Source organism: Arvicanthis niloticus, chromosome 14, assembly GCF_011762505.2.
Source record: "Arvicanthis niloticus isolate mArvNil1 chromosome 14, mArvNil1.pat.X, whole genome shotgun sequence".
Lineage (NCBI taxonomy): Eukaryota > Metazoa > Chordata > Mammalia > Rodentia > Muridae > Arvicanthis > Arvicanthis niloticus.
Window position 1 is genome coordinate 31355804 of NC_047671.1, and position 21349 is coordinate 31377152.

Here is a 21349-nt window from a genome sequence, read left to right on the forward strand (position 1 = left end):
AGCAAAGCCCCCTGCTTTTGTTTGAATTGTTCCGTCCACATGTATTTGTAAGTTATTTGGTGTCCACAACTCTTAAGGAAATATCCAGAACACCGTGGAAAATGAGTTTACTTGGTAAGTACATTGTGAGAAAAAGACTTAATGGACATTTCAGTTACTTTATATAAAAATGGGATAAGAAAATCAGGTCACAGTAGCACGATGGTGTTCAAGTTCCCTTCTGATGCTTATCCAGAAACACTGATTGCTGCAGAGGTCTGTCCCCTTTACCCGGCAGATGAACACGGAGCTAAGATTCTCCCCTTCTGTGGCTTCCTCTTCATTCACTGATTGGTTCTTTAAGTGTGCAGCTTTTTACTTTTATGAGGCTCTATTGTCAACCATCAGTCTCAACTCCCAGGCAAATGGCGTCCTAATTAGAAAGTCCTACAGCTGAGTCCTGTGGGCACTGCTATGTGTTCCTCTAACAGTTTCAGGGCTTCCGGTTTCCCGGGAACACCGAATTCCTAAAATGAGTTCACCAGAAACCTCACTTATCATTCCCTTCATCTACAGCTTTGACTTTGTCTGCCACTTTCATTTCTGTTGTCCAAAAATTTTCCCACTACCCACCTCTGAAATTAAGTATAAATTTAGTATGGCTTTTCCTACACCCTGAACTGATGTTATTGCCTATTGGCAACTTTTACTCTTGGCAAAACAAAAACAAACAAACAAACAAACAAACATGACCCCCATGCCCCCAAAAGAGAATTATATGCCTCTTGTCTTCTGGCAAGATTCCACACTGGTCTCTGACCCAGCTTTTCTATCCCCACCTGGTCAACTCAAAACATAAATGTGCTTCTGGCAAGTACTGTAAAGACCAAACATTAACAGAAGGATGTTGCAAAGTTCTTATAAAACTCTGTTACCATAACAAGACTTAAAAAAACAGTCCATACAACACCTGAAGAGATTTACAGCAACTCACAGCCACCAAAACTCAAGATGACTTGAGATGTCCTTGGGTAGGTAAATGGAAAGTTAATCTTTGGTCCATCCAAATAGTATGACTTTTCAGAATTAAATAAAACCAAACCATGAAAATGCACGCAGGCAACCTTAAATAAATGTCACTTAGAGCAGCAGCCAATCCAAACAATGTCACATATTTCAACTATGACATATCAGCAAAAAAGAAAAAATATGCTCCAGAGTCAGTAAGACTCATGCTTGCCTGTGGGTAAAAGGCCTGGGCTAGACAGGCAAAGCATTGGATTTTCAGAGCAGTAAATATTGTACACATTTACTTAGCCCGATGAGTCTAAATGAAAATTATGGGCGATGATACTCTGTCAATGACCTTCATGAACTGTGTGAATTACCTTGGTAGTGAATGCCAGCTACCATTAAGGGTAAATATTTGTAGTGCCAGGTAAAATTCAAAACCTTTGTACTTTTTCCCCCAATTAATATTGCTGACCCTAAAACAAGTACAAATTAAGAAAAGAGGGCAGGTCCAAATGGAAAGCACAAGCCATGCCAGGCATCAGAGTTCCCTTCAGGAAGCCCTGACTTCCCACCATTGCCTGTATCTTATGGGTCCTCTTTCCTCTGTACTGAGTTCTCCTACCACCATGATAGAACCTGGTGCATCCAGATGTGACAATTCTCCAGAAAGAAAAGTGCTTGAAGTTTGATACTTTGTGGCAGTTGGTAACCAATTTAGACACCCCCAAAAGAGTATGTGGTTTTCTGATACGCTAATACAAATTAACATTTAAATCACTGCACACCTTTGAGAAATAAGTCAAAGAATTTATTATGACATATTTACATACTTACAAAATTGATTTTATCCAATACATCATTCTATGCAATATCACAAAATGAATACAATATCCTAGAAAAAAATCTACACTTAATAATTTATGTTTAACATAAACTTTTACATCAGATTATCAATTTGGCTTCACAAATCCCACAGTCCTATTTAGTTTCCTTCTTTGTTTTTTTTTTCTCTCTTTTTGCCAAATAAGAGTAAACTAAAGGGCAAGGTGAAGTAATTGACCCTGAGTAAGAGCTAATTTGCATAATTCAGAATAGATGTACATTACGTGCCTTCATTTATTTTCTTACAAACCCACACTTACCTCTATCTAAAGACCAAAGGAAAAAAATAACAATGAGAGAATCAGAAAACTCCCAGCCTCTAAAAGTTTTCCGACTTCAAGAGTCTGTGGCAATACAGAGTGCTTGCTGAGAGCAAAGGAAGCTCTCAGCTCCTTATCTGGCGTTATTATGAACAAAGCAGGCCAGAGCAGAAACAAGACAAGCAACAAGAACTGAACAGGACCTTGGAACTAAACAGTTGAGCAAGCCTATGAGATGGATGTTACATTTATTTTTACTGTTTTATTTTCCAACTGACAAAAATAAATTAAAATAAAAATCCAATAATCTGGAGCTCAAAACAAAAACCAAAAATTTCACAGAACAAAACAAAACACTACCACCAACCATGGCAATGGTGATAAACTGTTACATAATTTTTTCCTGAAAGGCTTGAAAAAGGCAACAGCCACCCACAAAGTCTCTAAAACTGTCAGTGTGGACACTACACAAAGACACGTAGGAAGAGAAAAGTACACAGAACAGAAGGGCTGGGGAGGGAACCAGGATGTTGGGGGGCCAGGCCTAAACGCCACCACACAGACTCCTGAATGGGCTACCGGAGAGGCAATCAGCATTTGATGTTCATTTGATTTAGCAGAACCCAAGGATGACAGAGGTTAGAGAAGAAAAGTTTGTGCGGTCTGCCCTGCTCTGACAACTTCCAATCCTGGGCCAAAGGAAACTGTCTCAGGTAGATCAGACTGGATCAAATAGCTCTCTTCCATCTGCCCTTCACTCTTCCTTAAGGCAGACTAGGTACCGACAACCACTCGGTTTCAAACAAGCCATCGCATAAGTTGGCCACTGTTATTTGACAATTCGAGGAAAACACAATGAGATGTCAGTGACCTCTAAACCAGTAACTAAGCTAGTACAGACTAAGTTAAACAAGGAAGTTAAACAAGTTAAACAAGAACAGGGTGCCTTCAGAGTACCGTAAACACCAACATCCAGGCAATGCCCCATCAAATACTGTTACACGAGGACAGCTTTTAATCCCCACATCATGTGCACATGCCTGTGCATGTACTAGAGGACCTGACATTACTGGTGTTCTGTCATGGAGTTACACCCCCAGACCCAAAGGACAATTTTTAAAGCCAGAACATGGCAAGCAAGTGGTAGAGAAAGGCCCTGCTTCTTACGCATGAAGAAGCCACCAGAAGTACTGAGGCCAGGTTTCCCTGGGCCAGGAGCACCACACGAGCCACAGCTTGGAGCTACCGCACCAAGCAACACACGCAGTGTTTGGAGATCGGCACATACCCACCTCAAAAGTAAAACTTCTTCTTCTGTAAAAGTAGCAGAAATGACGTAATTACCGAAAAGCAGTATGCCTTGGTAGACACACTGCACCTCTCAGGACAGCAAAGAGTGAGTGAAGAGACTTCTAACGCTAACATCTCTAGAACTGCATCAAAAAGGACAAGAAAGTTAAGTCACATTTACGTATCAAATCGTCATTAGGAAGCTATCTGAATTGCATACAAAGAGTTCAACTGAGTAAGAAAAAAATTTACTTAATTTTGACTTAATGGAAATCCCCAAACTGTAAAATACAGTTATGTCTGGGAAGAAAACATAAACATCATCGGATATAAAAATCATCCCATTGAAAACATCCTTAAGAAATAAAGGCAGAGAGGCACAGTTAGGAATGCCAGACTGTGCTTAAGGCAGACTAAGAAATAACCTCAACTCTATACATCCCAGCCAGACAATATCCCAGCACGGATGGGCTTACATCCCCAAGCCCCTAACGCACACAGCTGAGGAGTTCCTGGCAGTTGGTGGCTTCTGAGGCAGGGACAGTCAAGTTTCTTTAAGGGTGTCACCTCTTGTTGGTCAACTGGACACAGCCTCACAACCTATTTGGACAATACAAATGGCACTTGGTGGGCTGGGGATAAAAAAAGAAAAGAGGAAGTGGAGCACATAGTGGGGATGGAAGAGTTAAGGGAGCGGGGAGTTAAATGTTATCAGAACACATTGATGCAATTCTCAAATAACAAAAAAGAAGTAGCTGTAGTTGAAGAAAATGCGTACCATCCCAAAAGAAGGGGATCCCTCTTACAGTTTGCAGGATGTGAGTGGATGCAGAACTGCTGTTGTAAGAGCTGACTTGTGGAAGTGCTAACACCATTATATAAAAGTAACCTGGGAGAAGGGGTGCTGGAGAGATGTGTCAGTGGGTCAGAACACTGACAGCTCTTCTAGAGGAGTCAGGTCCCTTCCCAGTACCCACAGGCCAGCTCACGTCTGTGACTCCAGTTCCAGAGCTCTGCTGCCCTCTTCTGGCCTTCTTGGGCACTGTACACACATGGTACACAGCCGCAGAGGCAAACACCAATATACAAAATCAACAAAACTAAAAAAAAAAAAAAAAAAAAAAAAAAAAAAAAAAAAAAACCACAAACACTCTTCTGATCTAAGATATACCTGATCTGCCCTTTAGTTTTTAGATAGCAATGAAAAAAATAAAAACATTATTCTCTGATGTTCATAACATAAATCTGTAAAATACCAAAATTTAAAACAAAAAACCAAACAAGTATAACTTCCAAACTGTACATGTACATAATGACAAAAAATATCCATTCTGTTAATTTGGCCCATATTCTGTAAAACACACCAAACTGTGCACCCCCACCCCAGCAAGGACTGAGGTCATGTGCACACACAGATGACAGGATCAAGCCCTCACAAGATAGTGAACACACAGGCCTCATTACATATTAAGACACCAGAAGAGTCAAGAACAAATCATCAAATGTGTGAACTCAGATCTCCCCTTTATAAACCTGATATACTGAATTGTGCTCTAAGTATATTTGTGTATGTTTTTTGAGAACTAGGATGTATGAAATTATGACAGTAAAAAGAGGATCTATTTCTTTTGTTTTACTGGAATGACTGTAGCCTACAGGAAAATCGTAAAAACTGTTGGATTCATGGAAGCAATTCAGTTTCCTCTGACGCGGAGCCCACGGTGACGATGGCAGGTCTCTGTGTCCCAGCAGCTGGTCTCCTTACATGGGCCTGGGTGGCAGCCGCTGCTTATACATGCCCGCCACAGCCTTGGCTGCACTGTAGATCATCTGCCGGCGAGACATGCCGGTGAAAGCCAGGTGCCAATCAGTCCGGCTGACGTTTAGCAAGCTCTTTTCCAGGACTTCGCCCACTGTTACCAGAAGGCCTGACCACCTCAGGTTGTAGTCCTGGGGAGTCAGGCTTTGTGCCTACAGAAAAAGGAAACTGCGTTACTTGTCATACACACTGACACGGCATTGCAACTCACTATGTTAGAAATGATAGCTCAAAGTCTCAACTCAGCTTATTTCTAATATAAATTATGACAAATACTCTAAAGCTCAGCTATGCTGCCACCAGCTGTATAAAGTGATACAGGTCAGAAGAGCCAAGCAACGCTACACACAACTACTGTGTTAATAATAGCTATCACTCTCTGTCCAAATATAAGCAGTCTCCTCACGTACTTCACGATTTTAGTGGTGCTGAGAATGAATAACGGGGCTGAGCGTGCGTCCAGGCTTGAAAGAACTCCACCTGCTCACAACACACACTGAGGGCTTAAATTCCAGTTCTACATCCAGGGTCACTTCATGTTAATAACAGGTTTGTCTAAAAGGATATTCTTATAGTCATAAAGTTCCAAGCAGAGAGAGACCGCATATTATGTCTCTAGCCCATTTAAGAAAGACTTTATTTAGTGTGTGGAGCGTGTCTGCAGAACTGGCTAATGTACCAATAAGTCAGTAGCTGTTCCCAAACAGCACCCGGGCTAGATCAGCACCCACCAGGGCTGGCACTCACCACTGTGGACCCAGCCTGTACCTCCTCCATGAAAGTCATTTGCTCATACACAGGACCGAAAGGCAAATGGATTCAAGTGCTCGATAGCCAGGGTTTTGTTTAGAGTGCTACGCACAGTCCAGAGAAAACCCATCTGCAGAATAGATCTGCACTGTGCACAGATCCCCAGCCAGCTGCTTCACAATCTCAGGAGGGGCTTTCTTTTCCCCTCAAAAAAATTTCTTAGGCTCAATTTAGTTATCTTAAGACAACTAAATTGGAACCACTACAGCCTATTCCAAGTCAAGAGTTACATCACATAGCCTCCTAGCAACCCTGACAGAAACAGTGCAGTGCTCTGTGCTACAAGCATTGCAGTGGGCTTCAAAGAGACATCAGGTCTTCAAAGACCCTGGGCCTGCCCCTCACACAGCTCAGGAGTCTCCTGAGGGTCTTTGCTGAAATGCAGTTCTGACTCAGAAGCTCAGCATAGGGGCTTGAAAGCTTCTATTTATTTTTTTTTTTTTTAGTCAAATTTGTAGGTGACACTTGTGATGTGGGTCAAAGGTGATACTTCTGAGTGATCTGATTGTTAAGAAAAACCCAGAGCAGCTGGGCTCTATGGGAAGAGAAAGAATAAGTTATACGATGACAGCACATACTGACAACTACAGTTTGTTGAAGAAATGATTTCTAAGTCCTTACACTATGAACCTGACCAGGCGCAGACATAAGACATTTCAGGACAGACCACGAGGCCACTGAAGAGTCCTGGTCAGTTGTGCTAAGGATGCTGAAGTGTAGGGAAGGAATCAGTTATCCTTAAAGAGCTAGTCACTGGAGATGGGCCATGCTGCAGTGGGTGTATAGACAACACAAACGGGACCTGGTGTATTGTTTTTCCTTTCTTTTCATCCTCTTTTGTGGGGGAGGCTATAAGGATGGGAGGGTGGACCTTGGAGAAATAAGAAGCCAGTGTGATCAGAGTACAGTGTGTGAAATTCCCAAACAATAAAACATTATGTTGGAAAAAAAACCAAAAAAACAAAGAAATGTAAACAGCTAGGAACAAAAGATATTTCAGTGCACACAACTATTTATCCTGGGAATTTTGAAACCATACAATAAAAATTGAACACATCAAAACGGAGTTGGCAGTGAGTTAGCGCTTTGGACATGTGCTTACATGTGAGCCTATTTCACTGTTTTGCAGCATGTCCAACTAGCCCTAAAAAGAAATGATTAAAACTGCTCAGACATCAAGCACAGGGGCCAAGAAAGCTTTTTTGAAAGAAGCAGGAACAGTCAAGATTTCAGGTTTTGAGTGCAGTATTCACCACTACTACTCCATTTTGTCCTTTTGGTACAAAAACAACTATCTGTAAACAGTTTGTAAGTAGACTGGCAGGTATGTGCAAGAAAGCAGGCAGTGGGCCAGAGATGCCATGTGTGCTGACCCCTGAACTACCTCTCCATCTACAATGTGGTGATGGGAGCCATTACAACTCTCTCAGTCGTCTGGATGCTTCAGCAGTAGACTGAAGATGGGCCTTGACTTTCCAGCACACACTTAAACTCCTCATCCCGCTTAGCTAGGACACTGTGACTGCTCGCTTGTCACGTCTCACCAATGCCTTAGCTCTGCTGAAGCCCTTTCTTCTTTTCTCTGTTCATATAAGCAACTACACAGCTGCTTTGAGAGCTCCTCTCCAGCTCTCCGGTCAGGACACAGTGCTCTGAGGTGTTCTGGGCTGGGTGGGGTTACCCACGAGTCCTATACCTGCCATGAGCAGTGTGGTGAGGCCTTACAGCACCTGTACACCATTCTGCCTCTGTCACTGACTCTCTGAGCATCATGAGAACCATTCGCCCTTTAGTGTTTGCATAACTCACTCACAATATTAGTCAGTGATCTATTACAGGGTGGCAGCTTTCCCTGTAGTGCCTCATGGAAATAATTAGTAATTAAGTCACATGAAACAGGTCAGGGACTCCTCAACTATTAAGGACAGCAATTTTAAATGGCTCCACTAACACTTCTGGAGCAACAGTGGTAAAACTTCTTCCTAGAAAACCAACTCTAGGTGGAATCTAGGTTTTATTAGCATAACAATGTGTACAGCACCAGCTTACAAGCCTCTGAGGGCCCTGCCTTCAGCTCAGAGTGATAGGAGGGTTTCCAAAACTCCAAGCATCTTTCTACACTGCAAAACATCTAGAAGGACTACTGGCTGCTTTTAGCAACTTTATGGCCATTCATTAAACTAAAATGCAGCTGTATACATGCATTTCCTCAGAGAATCCTAATGGTCCTCGCCCAGTCTCCAATGCCTATACACTCCAAATAATCTTTAAAAGAATCAGTTAAGAATACAGTGATCTCAATGACAGACACTTTCCATTTTGTTCCATTTGACATTTACAGAAGACACAGAAGTACAAATCCATTTAGAAACTGCCTGGCTACATGATTAGGCCCATTTTTCAGCCAGCAAATCTAAAGACAAATTCCTATCAACTCCACTTCTTTAAATTTCATTTTTATTTTATGTGCATGGTTACTTTGTCTGCCTATATGTGGGTGCACCACATGCGTGATGGGTGCTTGCAGAGGACACTGAATGCCCTGGAACTAGAGTCAGTGCCATGTGGGAGTAGCCAATGTTATTAACTGCTGAGCCAACTTTCCACCCTTATCCAAATTTTGTTTGTCATTTTGATTTTTTGAGACAAGGTCTCCCTGTAACTGACTGGCCTGGAACTAGCTCTGTAGACTAGGCTGGCCTTGAGCTCACAGAGACCAACCTGCATCTGCCTCCCAAGTGCTGGGATTAAAAGGTGTGTGTGCCACTGCACCTAGCTTTCATCTAGCTTTTAAATACTGACTTGTTACTAAAAATGAACAACTAAAGAGAATACTAGATCAAAGAGAAGAGAAAGAGACAAAATAGTGGCAATAAAGCAGAGATAAACCAGGGCTGGGGATATAGCTAAATTGGTAAAATGACTGTCCTATAAGACAAGGACCCAGCACCCACAAAAGAAAAGTCAACATAACAGCACCTGCCTGAAATCCCAGTGCAGGGCAAGTGGAGAGAGGAGCATGCCAGGTTTTCTATCCAGCAAGCCTCACCTAACTGGTCAGTGAGTTTCAGGTCTATGATAGACTTGTTTCAATAAAAAGCAAGCAGTGTGGACAGCAGCTGAGGAGGGGCACCAGGAGCTATGTATCCTCTTATTTCCATATATGCACACATACATATCCGCACCTGTATCCATCCACAGGCACACTGCAGATGAATAAACAGATTTAAAGGCCGATTTCCCTCTGATTTCAAGGCCGTGAGTATAACCATGAAAATAACAAAATGGCACAATCAGGATACCAACAAGCAAAAGGGGATTAACAGAGTCAGGGGTGTAATCCTCACAATAAATGCAGAGCTTAAGAAAAGGCAGGGAAAACCAACCTGCTGCACAAACTCCAACGGCACCGGTGTGGCTTGGGTAAATGTTTCCAGGCGGATGCCATGCACAGGATCCTCAACCACCAAGCAGCCGATGTCAAACCATCTGCAACAGAAATGTGGGTGGCACACTGTTTACCTGCTGCATAAAACAAGAGAGAAAAAGGAAAGCAAGTCCTACCTACTGTTCAGATCAAAGGATCACAGTTCTCAGAGAGAGAGAAAAAAATGGTTTTCTAGTTAGTTTGCAAATGGTCAATCCATAAATACAAAGATAAAATTACTCTATTGTCTTAATTCCAAGAAGAGAAAAGAAGAGAGTAGCAGAACGGGAAAGCTGAAGTTACTGACCATGGGAAATTTTCTTCTTGCTAAGATGGGGAGGGGGGGCTGTGAGAATGGGGAAATCAAATACACAGCTGATAAAACGTACTTATTTGAACATGTAACGAGTTCCTCATGAATGATATTTTTAAGTGATACTTGCTAAAATATGGGGAAATTTGTATTACCAAAACTCACCAGCAGACAGCCATCTAACAATGTCACTGCTAAATGGAAAGTAAGCTCGCTCAGAGGAAATAACTACGTGCGTGATCCTAATGAACATCCCTTCAAATCTCGTGTCTGAGCTACCCTCCAGGAGCTGGCCTTTAAAAATGTACTCATGAAATCAAGGTACTGTTCCCACTGAAAGATACTTACCTGGAGATTATAAAAACAAGGCAGTATAAACTCACTTAGGATAACTGGGGTTGCACCAGCATTCTAGCTACCACAATCATTAAGCAATATTGAAACAAATGTAAGCAGTAAGGGACTCTATGGTCAATGTCTCTATCTCTTAAAGAATAAGCAGCTTTAATAAGCACAAAGAACTACAAAATGAATAAGGAGATATATGGATATTTAAATACAGTAAGACAAAAAGCAGCGTTAATAAGCAACTGTGGAATATCAAAGTGGTACTTTGAAATGTCTCAGCATTCATATCTTAAAAAATGTTTCAACTTACAAACTTACAAACACTGAATAATATTTATTATTCTTGAGTACTAATCAAATTTTTATATTTTATTTTGACAATGTTTCTCGGTCAAGGAAATGGAGCCTCACTCTGCTAAGCCTGGGTTTGCCTCATTTTGCATGCTCTGGGCTCAGAGTCCATCAGAGTATGCACTGACTCAGCCAGAGGCGTGTGCCTCTGTATTCTGAGGAGCTGTCACCCAGGCACGAACATTGTCTCTCTACCACACTGATGAACACTCATCAGAACTCCAGTCAACCTCTGCTTTTGAGAGCACCACCTCCAGCAGACACTGCAACCTGGCACCTGCTTTCCCAGCCCCTCCTCTGTAAACCTGCAATCACTGCTACCGGCCCAACACCCAACACTTCAGTCCCTGAATCTGCTTGCTACAGGGACTTTCAGGTTTCCCTCTCTTGCAGAAGGTCCTTCAACAGGATCACAACTGTGGATGGGGAGGGAGGGATCTAAGCTGATCACTTCTGATCACTAGAGATCTCCATCTTCCAGTTCTGTGGATAAGGCAAGACTTGAGGAACACAGGCTGTGGCTCAAAGCAGTTACATTTCACAGAGCAGAAAAAAAGTTCTCACTACACTCAGAAGCCACAGGGAGACTGTCTGGCCTCACCAATCAATTCCCAACGAAGAAGCGTGCTTAACACGTTATGAGAACACTTTTGTACACTCAACACCAATCCAAGACTAATACCAAAATCTAGATCTATTCATCTCAGAATACTAACGCTGGCATTATTCCAGATGTGGAAATCAGACTAATTTTTACAACTTAGCATGGAAGAATAACAATACTAGAAAGGCACGAAGCAGGTTCTACTGCCACCATGACATTATTATAAATGTAAGTAGAATTCAACGAAGTATGTTTATTTATTATAGAATAACAGCATATCCAAAAAGGGTTTCCACTTTTTAAAAAATCTATTAAAAGCACAAAGACATAAAGTCCTCAAAAGCAAAGCTAACTTGTGATTTCTAGAGGGTTTTTTAAAGCTAACCACATAATACTATGTAACTCCAACCAGTTAACTACCATCAAGTCTTCTTGCCTGTGTTTTCCACTACGGTGAGTTACCACAGAAAGTGGTGTGCTTACCTACAGTGTTCAATTACACCCAAGCCAACGTGCACTAGGTCCTAGGTATCAAGTGGTTGTAAGCAGTCTTAGAAAGCAGGCCTGGCTCTGCACAGCCCAGTTATAGAAGAAAACTGAGGACACACTTGTCAGCTAAGCTCAGCATTCCACCATCACAGCAGACTTCTCACTCTGGCTTTGAAACAGGAGGCTCAGCGTGAACTCCACACACCTCTGTGTCGATTCCCTGGGAGCCCCACACCTCTTACTTGTCAGGCAGGAGCTCAGCAATGAAGTTTTCTACCGACACCGCGGTCTGCTTTTCGTGGATCACTCCAGACCTCCGCAGACTATCGATGCGTTCCTGGGCGCCCTAAGCAACAGCAGCACAAGTTGGAAACCGGTTTTAACAAACAACATTAATGCTACACATAACAACAGTTATATAATACACGCACATATTTAGCATACACACTGTACTGTTCAAACAACATAAAGGTATAGAGTAGCGATCCCAACCTGGTGGAGACCCCTTTGGGGCCCAACAACTCTTTCCCAGGGCTCACCTAGGACCACTGAAAACACAGATATTTACATTACAGTCCATAACAGCATCAAACTTACAGTTATGAAGTAACAAAAAAAATATTATGGATGTGGGTCACCACAACATGAGGTACTACTATATTAAAAGGTCACAGTATTGGGAAGGTTGAGAACCACTGGTTTAGAGTAAAAATGTCCAATGGAATTCCACTGATAGTAAGTTTATTGTACATTTTCCAAATTATTCCCTCATGCATTCTTGTGTTGTTTGCAATTAATTTAATGGATTACTGAAAAATTAAAATTTCTAATTGAGTATTCATATAAGAAAGCCTCATTTTTAAATGTTCATTTAGCAAGAGGTCATCTTTCAAAGTAAAATCTTCTCAGCCCTGGCATCTGCTTGGTCATTTGCTCTTGATTTGGGTTTGTGGCCAACCCCACAGTCAACATGTGCTTCCCCAGTCTAATTCCCTTTTAAATATACATGTAGAGACATAAAGACTAATAAAATATAAAAATGTACATGTGTATGTGGTATACTAAAGCTGACTCAACAAAATCATTGTCATTAATGAATCCAAACTGCGTTTGATAAAAGTGAGCAAATAACTCAAAGCTCAGAGCACACACACACACACACACACACACACACACACACACATTGAAGAGTAGAGAAGCTAAAGCCAGATTATGAGAGTGCATATGTACATGTCACACCAACACACCAACACACACACACACACAATTTCAAAAAAAAAAAACCTATACAAGAAAAAGCCTATTTTTAAGGACAGAAGAGTTAAGAGGAAAGAAGGAAGAAAAGAAGGAAGGAAGGAAAAAGGAAGAGAGGGAGGGAGGGAGGAAAGGAAAAAGGGAGAGAGGGAGGGAGGGAGAGAAGAAAGAAGGGAGGGAGAAAGGGATCAAGTGCTTAATTTCTATTCACACAATGGTTAAGAGACAAATGAAATAGAGAACTGTCAACTACATGAGAATGGACTCAACGGCCTAAGACTCAAGCTTGGAAGAAGAAGGCTAATAATATCATTCTACAGCAGAGTGAATGTCAGCTGTCAATTTCTGACCAATTCTATCTCCTACACCCAGCATTAGGCGTGAGCAAACAATGTGTTAAGTAAGACCCTGCCACATGACAAACCCAAACAACAGGAAAAGCCAGTATATAAACAGTGTAAGTACGGTCTCATCAACCTCCTAACACTGAAACAGGAGGTGTCTGCTGATTCTGAAAGAATACAGATGGCTTAATCCTTTACAATGGACACTGCAAATGTACCTAACTCAGTCATCCTACATCTGGATTAAAAAGGAGCTGAGATTTTATTTCAGTAAAAAACAGACTATTAGTGGGCTGCTCAGGGCCACCTCCCTGACCTTTGGACGTGCCTCTGAGCTGTGCCTTACAAAGCGTTCCACATGCCGTGCTTCCAGGGAACAAAGACGTGTCTGTCTAATTTTACCATCCTACAACACAAGACTTCATACTTCACGGGATTTAGGTGGTAATACAGACAACCGGTACCCACCAGGGGAAGGATAATCAGCTGGATGGACAAGTTTTGTTTGTGTATGGGTTTCACAAAAGAAAATGAAAGGGAGCTATCCCCAGCCTCTCTTCCACTGACTAGCATGTTAATTAAAGTAGCTTCTTTCAGAGTTTAAGACGTTTGAGAATCATTCCCTACCTATGTTTTGAGAAAGGAATTCTACTCTTATCAGTATAAGGGATCCACAATTAAGACGATTTTGAGGCACACGAATAATCTCCAGCTGAGCTGAGGCAGAAGAGCTCAGGACTTATGCTGTACCTGAAGCAACTTGGTTCAGACAGACAATATGATTGCACACATGGTCACAATGCTCACTGGCATGTACACGGTCACAAGGGTCACTGGTGTGCACATGGTCACAATGTTTACTGGCACTGCACACATCATCACAAGGCTCACTGTCATTGTGGACATGGTCTCCATGTCCACTGATGTTATTATCCACATTGTGATTTGTTCATTCCAAGCTTTTCAATAAGAATAACGACTGGCACAGAAGCTTCAGAAGCTTGCTAACTTAATTTCTGTTGAATTTACTGTCTTAAATAGTAATGTAGATTAAAGAAAAGTTAACTTTAGAAAGTCATTGATACCAGGTAAAATCCGGTAGGAGAGTTAAAACTTTTATAAGGAACAGTTCAATTTAAGAGTCAACACATTTTCTCTCATATGGCTCCTTTTTCTGGGGGCGGGGGGGGGTAGTCATATATTTGTAAATATTTCCATTTGGAGCCTATATTAAAAGTTGTAAAAATAACCCACATCTAAATTTGTAAAACAAAACCAGTAGCCAAAATAAATTGAGTCAAATGCAAATAAAATCCCAGTATAAACTGAACTACCAATTCATCTGTCAAGGTTTTTCTTAGGGAAAAACCCACATCAGTCTCTCACATACAATGCCAACCTACTGCAAATACTACTGTGTATCTGACCTTATAAAGTACTCAGACCTAGCGCTTAGACACTATAGTGAAGAGCAGACTCCACGTGGGCAGATAGTGCAATTCCTTTTCTTTGGATGTCTAAAAGTGCAACATTTTCCCACTTCACTTCCTAACTAATACAGTAGCCCCTTTCTCATGTTTCCAGAGACAGACTCACACCTGAGGACTGCTGCCTTTCTGAGCACATCCCACCCAGCATCCACAGGTAAGCTCTGACCTCCCAGAGACAGCTAACCACTGTGAGGGAATCTATAAAGCCACTTGCCACTCTGTCACAAAGTAATGCCAGCACATATTTGCATTACAGCCTTTCCTTAAGTCTCCATTGTCAAATACACTATTTCTATTTTAAAAGTCCTGATGTCTTCTGGCCCAAATCTACAAATTTTCATTTGCAAAAGCAATTTTGAAATCTTGACAAGCAGAGACTCAGTTCAGGCAAGAGATCTGTCCCCACCTTTCACATGGAACTTGTCTATATAATACTCGTGATTTATCTGACGGTTTACAATTATGATGGCTACATATCTACTTTCTCTGGTTTACCACTTTCCATTTCTAGGTTAGATGGGTCACAAGCCCTAAAGATAGCAATTAGCTTTACTATATGGGATAAAGACCTTTTTATAAATGTACACTAGTGTCAACATCAAAGGACACTCATCAAGTACGAACAGACACATGTAAAGTAAATGTGGTTTGGTGCAATGTTCTGTGGAAGCACATACCACTGTGAATAAAAACTGTAATATGATTTGCATTATAAATAACACATTGCATTCAGATATAGGTAACTATTGTCTGATACCCCCAAATTCAGAGAATGGAGAGACACAGTGAATGAGATGCACTCACCTATTTAAATAAATTCTAACTATAATTGAAAAACACCTGAAATTTGTGTAACAAAACCTATTAGAATTAAAATACTCTAGCATCAATGTAATATTGTATTTAATTACTAATTATAATCAATACGCCAGACTTTTCTCCAATTTCCCTCATTCTAATAAATTCTAAATGAATACAAGGAAAAACTCTGTATGCTTGCTTCATGAGGTAACAGTAAAATTGAACCATTACATGCTCTTTTATCCAGTTTAAAAATGTAAATATAGTTGATCTTCAATAATTCTAGAATCTGCACTGCTGAATTTGACTATTTATTAAAATATAATGGTAATTTCAACATCAGACGTGCACAAAAATACAAAAACATTTATGCTGTCTGTCCTGTACATCTCCAGCCAAGTCACACAAATACCCCTATCTTCTTGTTTAAGTTCTCATGTTGTAAACAAGTAGGTGCTGCTATATTCAGTGCCACATTGTACATTGATATGTTGTTAAAATATGCAACCATTCCAAATGGCTCCAAGGACAGTGCTGTCTGATGTTCCATGTTTCACAGCACAGGAGGGCTATGAAATACTTCAGAAGAAAGACATGTATGTGCTAAATAAACCGCATCCAATCCAGAGTTACAGGAATGCTGGCTTTGACTTTATTATAAATTACGTGTGTGTGTGTGTGTGTGTGTGTATACCAATATCTGTTTGTACATATAGAGCTTTAGCTAAACAGAATCAAACATTAAAAAAAAAAAAACCAAACTTCTATGTTGACAGGCTAGTGGCCAGGGGCTTACAGAGATCTAATCCTTTATCCCTCTGGTAAGAAGAATATCATATTCACTGAGAGTATGTAGCAACCTCACACACACACACACACACACACACACACACACACACACAAAGAGAAAGAAAAAGAAAAGAAAATTCCCCCCAAAACAAACAAACAAGCCAACCAACCATCCAGCAAACTTAAGTCTGTCTTGCAAACAAGAATGAATGACAGAACAGAAACAAGCAGGAGGAGACTCTCCAGGTGGTGCCAGCCTTTCTCCTCTGAGAAACGCATGGATGGGGCTGCCACTGATGGAGATGAAGAGGAAAGAGCAAGTATAAAGAAAAAGAAAAAGTTCCACTGTGGACACAGTGAGCTTGGGATACTCAAGTGATGTTGTCAAAAAGGCAACTTCATGTAAATTAAGAAATCATAATAGTCTCAGCGGCAATAAAAAGCTGTAAGATGCTGGCTAAGGCCAGGGATGGCAAGAGATCAGGAAAGGAGAGCCTGGACACAGAGACCAAGAGGAAGGTGGGGAGAAAAAGAGGAGCCAGCATAGGAAGCGCAAAAGCAGAGCGCCATCAACCAACTCCAAAGAAAGCCAGGTGTGCACCCAAGAAGCCACAGGGGAGATGAAGGACAGAAGCGTCAGTCAGGCACAGCGGTGCACGCCTATAACACAGGACTCGGAGGGAGAAGTGAAGGACAGAAGCATCAGTCAGGCACAGCGGTGCACGCCTACACAGGACTCGGAGGGAGAAGTGAAGGACAGAAGTGTAAGTCAGGCACAGCGGTGCACGCCTATAACACAGGACTCGGAGGGAGAAGTGGGACCAGGAATTCAAGGCCAGTGAGATGCCACAGTGAGTCTGAGGCCAGCTTGGCTACAGGAAGCCCATCTAGACAGCAGAGAGGACCTGCTGGCAAGCAAATAAAACAGCCAGCCTAGGGGCTGCAAGTGCAGACATGTGGCTAAGCAGCTGGGAAATTAGAGTTAGAGAAAAATGTTCAGAATTCTTGCAGTTTTGCTGCAAAAGGAAACAGCATGCTAGAAAGATACAGGGGAAGTGAGGTCAAAGACTTGCTAGGATTTCCCTTCGCTTGCTTTCTGACAGGAAATGTTTAAGGTGCCGGCAACTTCATTTGCTCCTGCATGATTGTGTCCTTATAAAACTACAACAGAGAGTATGTAAGTGTGTTCACACATTCATGTATATGTGCATCTGCATGTGTGTGTGTACGAGAGAGAAAGAATGAGAGTGAGAGTGTGCGTGTGTATGTATGAGAGGGAGAGAGGGAGGGAGGGAGGGAAGGAGGGAGAGAGAGAGAGAGAGAGAGAGAGAGAGAGAGAGAGAGAGAGAGAGAGAGAGAGAATGAGAATATGAATACTGGGATCCAACAGATATTACAATTTCAGTAAGTGACTTGAAAATCAATACTAAATTATGAAGATTCCTTTCAAGGGTATCCACTCTTCCCGTATTTTAATGTGACTGCTTCCCTGATGAGTGTTCACCAGTGTGATAGACACTGCTTTTCTCCTCCAATAATTGCTCTATTAAAACTCCTTTATATCTTCATCACATTACTGTGTTGTCTAATGACAATGCTGGTATTTCAGTATATAAATACTCAGTACTTCCACACAGACCGCAGGACCGTTACTGTGGTAACGGAATAGCTTTTATTACTCACCTTTAATCCAGCTGCATACCCTACTGGCTGTGGGGCGATATTGGACTGTCCAGCTTCCCCAACAACCACAGCCAAGCCAAAGACCTCCTGGAAGGCATCTCGGACAGCAGACACTTTTACTTCTTTATTTGAGGTTACAACAATATCCAGTTCACCTCCAGATTCTATTAAAAAAAAAAGAAAAAGAAAGAAAGAAATTTTATTCCAATTCTAAGCAGTAACTTTCTAGTAATTACCACCACACTGTGTTGGTTTGAATAGAAATGGCCCCCACAGACTCATATGTTTGAATGCTTGACCCATCAGGAGTGACACTATTAGGAGGTGTGGCCATGTTGGAGTAGGTGTGGCCTTGTAGAAGCATGTCACTGTGGGGAAAGACTTTGAGGTCTCCTAAGCTTATACTACACCCAGTATGGTAAACAGTCTCCTGCTGCTGCCTGTGGATGAAGATGTAGAACTCTCAGCTCTTTCTTCAGCACCATGCCTGTCTGCATACTGCCATGCTTGCTAGCATGCTGATAATGGACTGAACATCTGAAACTAAGCCAGCCCCAATTAAATGTTGTCCTTTATAAGAGTTGCCTTGGTCATGTAGTATTAAAACTTTACAGTATTAAAACTCTAAGAAGCATGGCATAGGCTCACACTGTATTTACTAATTGTTACAAACCTCTTATGCATGAGACAGGATGACGGAGCTTCACCCACCATAACACAGCTGCTAGGTACTACTGTCAGGACTCAAACCCAGGTTGGTGGGACACGAATCCTCCTTCTGTCAAATCATCTGATACAACCACACATTTCCCACCCTCTCACTCAAGTATACTATTCCAACCTGTGCTTAGAACCAGACTGCCAACTTCTCTTGAGTTTTAAGGATGGGATCTCAGCACCTTATCTGAAGTCTTACTTGAAAGCTGAGGCTGCCACACACCTCCTCCAGGCTCTGAGTTACCTGTGGTACTCGGTGAAGAGCACAGTTCTTCAGTACTCTAAGAAAGCTCCAGAACACATTATATCCGTCTGAGGCACCACCTTCTGCAGGCACGCAGTGGTGGGTGATGGTGCCAGTAGGAGGGACACCAAAGGCTGAGGGCCATGCTTTCTCATTCACCAGCTTCACTATGTTGAGGAAGATGGTTTCTTTGTAGGAAAAAGACCTGCTTGCCCAATGGGCTTGCTCGACGAACAAGAGTTCTAACATAGTATACCCAACAGAACATCAAGACCTACAAAAATGCTCATTCCTTTACTTAAAATATGTACACAAAAAAGAAAAAATATAATTTAGTAAGTCTCTTCAGATACATTGGTATGAATACATGAATATGAAATTTAAGAAATGTGGTAAAGTCAAATGTTTTGAATAGTTACTAATACAGAAAATTATTTGAAATTTTATGTTTGTTTGTATTTTGTTTTGTATTTTGTTGTATTTTTTGTACTTTGTTGATTTTTGAGATCATGAACTCACTATGTTCCTCAGGGTAGGCTGTTACATCCCACTTTGCAAGTGCTAGGATTACAGACACGTGCAGCTATACATGGCTCCTTGATTATCTCCTAATTCAATTCCCACTACACAGGAAGCAAAGTAGATATGTACAGATATAGATGAATGACACATGTATATGTAAATTCAACTGTGCTCCAGCCCAGTTGCATGACCTAACATAATAACGTATGCTTTTTTAAACCCAGGTTCCTTACCCCAAACAACAGCACTGTTGTGAGCATCGGTGTCTAGCAGAACAAGCACTTGAAAATGTTTATTATCTCTATAGGTCTGACCAGTGGACACAAATTAGACAGGAAACCACCAACAGAGTCAGGACAAGCTCTTGGCTTTTTATTGCCACTAAAGGCTTCTGCTCAAGTACCGACTACACAGCTCCAACTTGCAAGGAAGGTCTAACAGCTTAGTAACTATTATTAACTATAGGTTTATTCTACAGCTATTCCATATTTGTTTATATACTGGAAATGTACATAAAAATTAAAGAACAGTATGCCTGTGTCAACTGTCTGAGGTTTTTTTGAGGAGGGTTCGAAAGCAGCTAAAATTTTTTTCCTTGCAAACTTAGTAATCAAGGTTTATTAATTGCTAGAGTAGGTTTGCCTAAAAAACTTATTCCTGATTAAGCACAATAATGTGACTAAATAGATAACTAGAAAAATATGCCAAAACCAAGTGTAAACAAAGTATCACTTTAAAACTAACTGAATAAAGAAAAATTCCTATAAACCACTAAAAAATTACCATCAAAACTCACAATCCACATTGTTGTCACTGTGGAGCTTTAAAACTTACATAACGATAACTAAGAAAAAGATAAATCAGTTACACCCAAAACGAAGACAGAGAATAGATTTGAACTAAGCACACAGGAAGAAGTTCTTAAAAGTTACGTGGCTAGGGGACATGAACTGAAAGTACCCTTTGCGTGTGACACTGAGGAACACATTAGAGACATGTCACTGTACTGATCTCACTCGTGTACATACTGATATATGGAGCCATGCCAGGATCCAGCGTCGTGATCATGCTTTCTACAGAATGCTTGGTCTTATCCAGGACAGATTTCACCATAGGATTTCCAGCCACGCCCTGCACAAAGTAAGATGCAAACATACATTTCAGCCAAAGAACATCTTGACTTTCCTAAGTGTGAAGAACTTTTTAAAACTTTATTTTGATAATTTCATAACACGCAAACAATTAAGTCTGATCACACTACCCTGATTTCCCTCTCCAATTTTCACCATGTCCAACACACCCCCCAACTTCATGTCTTGCCTTTGATAACCAACTAAGCCTGGTTAGTACTGTTCATATGTGCATAGATGTGGGCCATTCACCCGAGCACAGGAAGCCTAAAAAAGAGCCCTTCTCCCTCTTGTTTTATGTGTCAACTTAAGACAAGCTAGAGTCCTCAGAGAGGAAGGAGCCTCAGCTGAGGAAATATCTCCATGAGATCCATCTGTAAGGCATTTTTTCAGTTAGTGATCAATGGGGGAAGGCCCAGCCCATTGTGGATGGTGCAATCCCAGGGCTGCTGGCCCTGGGTTCTGTAAGAAACCAGGCTGATGGCCTCTGCATCAGGCCCTGCCTCCAGGTTCCAGCCTTACTTGAGTTCCTATCTTGACTTCCTCCAGTGATGGACTATGATCTGGAAGTGTAAGCCAAATAACATTTTCTCCCCACTTTGATTTTTTATCATAGTGTTTTGTCGAAGCAATAGAAACCCTGACTAAGACGTCCAGCAACTGTCTACTGACAATAGTTCCTCACTAAGGAGCAAACAGTTATAAAAAGAGCCAACTGTACCTTAAAAGAGATGCTTGTTAAACAAAAAGGGACAGTAAAACCCTCAGGGACAGACTAAATAATGCTTT

The 21349-nt window shown here is 41.4% G+C and overlaps 1 protein-coding gene across 2 annotated transcripts in view; it reads right to left on the minus strand.

Moving 5' to 3' along the window:
* Window positions 1-5043: 5043 nt before the first annotated feature.
* Window positions 5044-21349, minus strand: part of Prrc1 (proline rich coiled-coil 1) — a 31700-nt gene continuing 15394 nt past the window's right edge. For both annotated transcript variants that reach the window (XM_034518381.2, XM_076912628.1), the window contains exons 5-9: window positions 20459-20561; window positions 17948-18111; window positions 11829-11932; window positions 9441-9543; window positions 5044-5396 (exon numbers count right to left, since the gene is read on the minus strand). In XM_034518381.2, coding sequence (XP_034374272.1) covers window positions 5187-5396; window positions 9441-9543; window positions 11829-11932; window positions 17948-18111; window positions 20459-20561 — 684 coding nt within the window. In that variant the 3' untranslated portion in view covers window positions 5044-5186. The remainder of the gene's footprint in view (window positions 5397-9440; window positions 9544-11828; window positions 11933-17947; window positions 18112-20458; window positions 20562-21349) is intronic.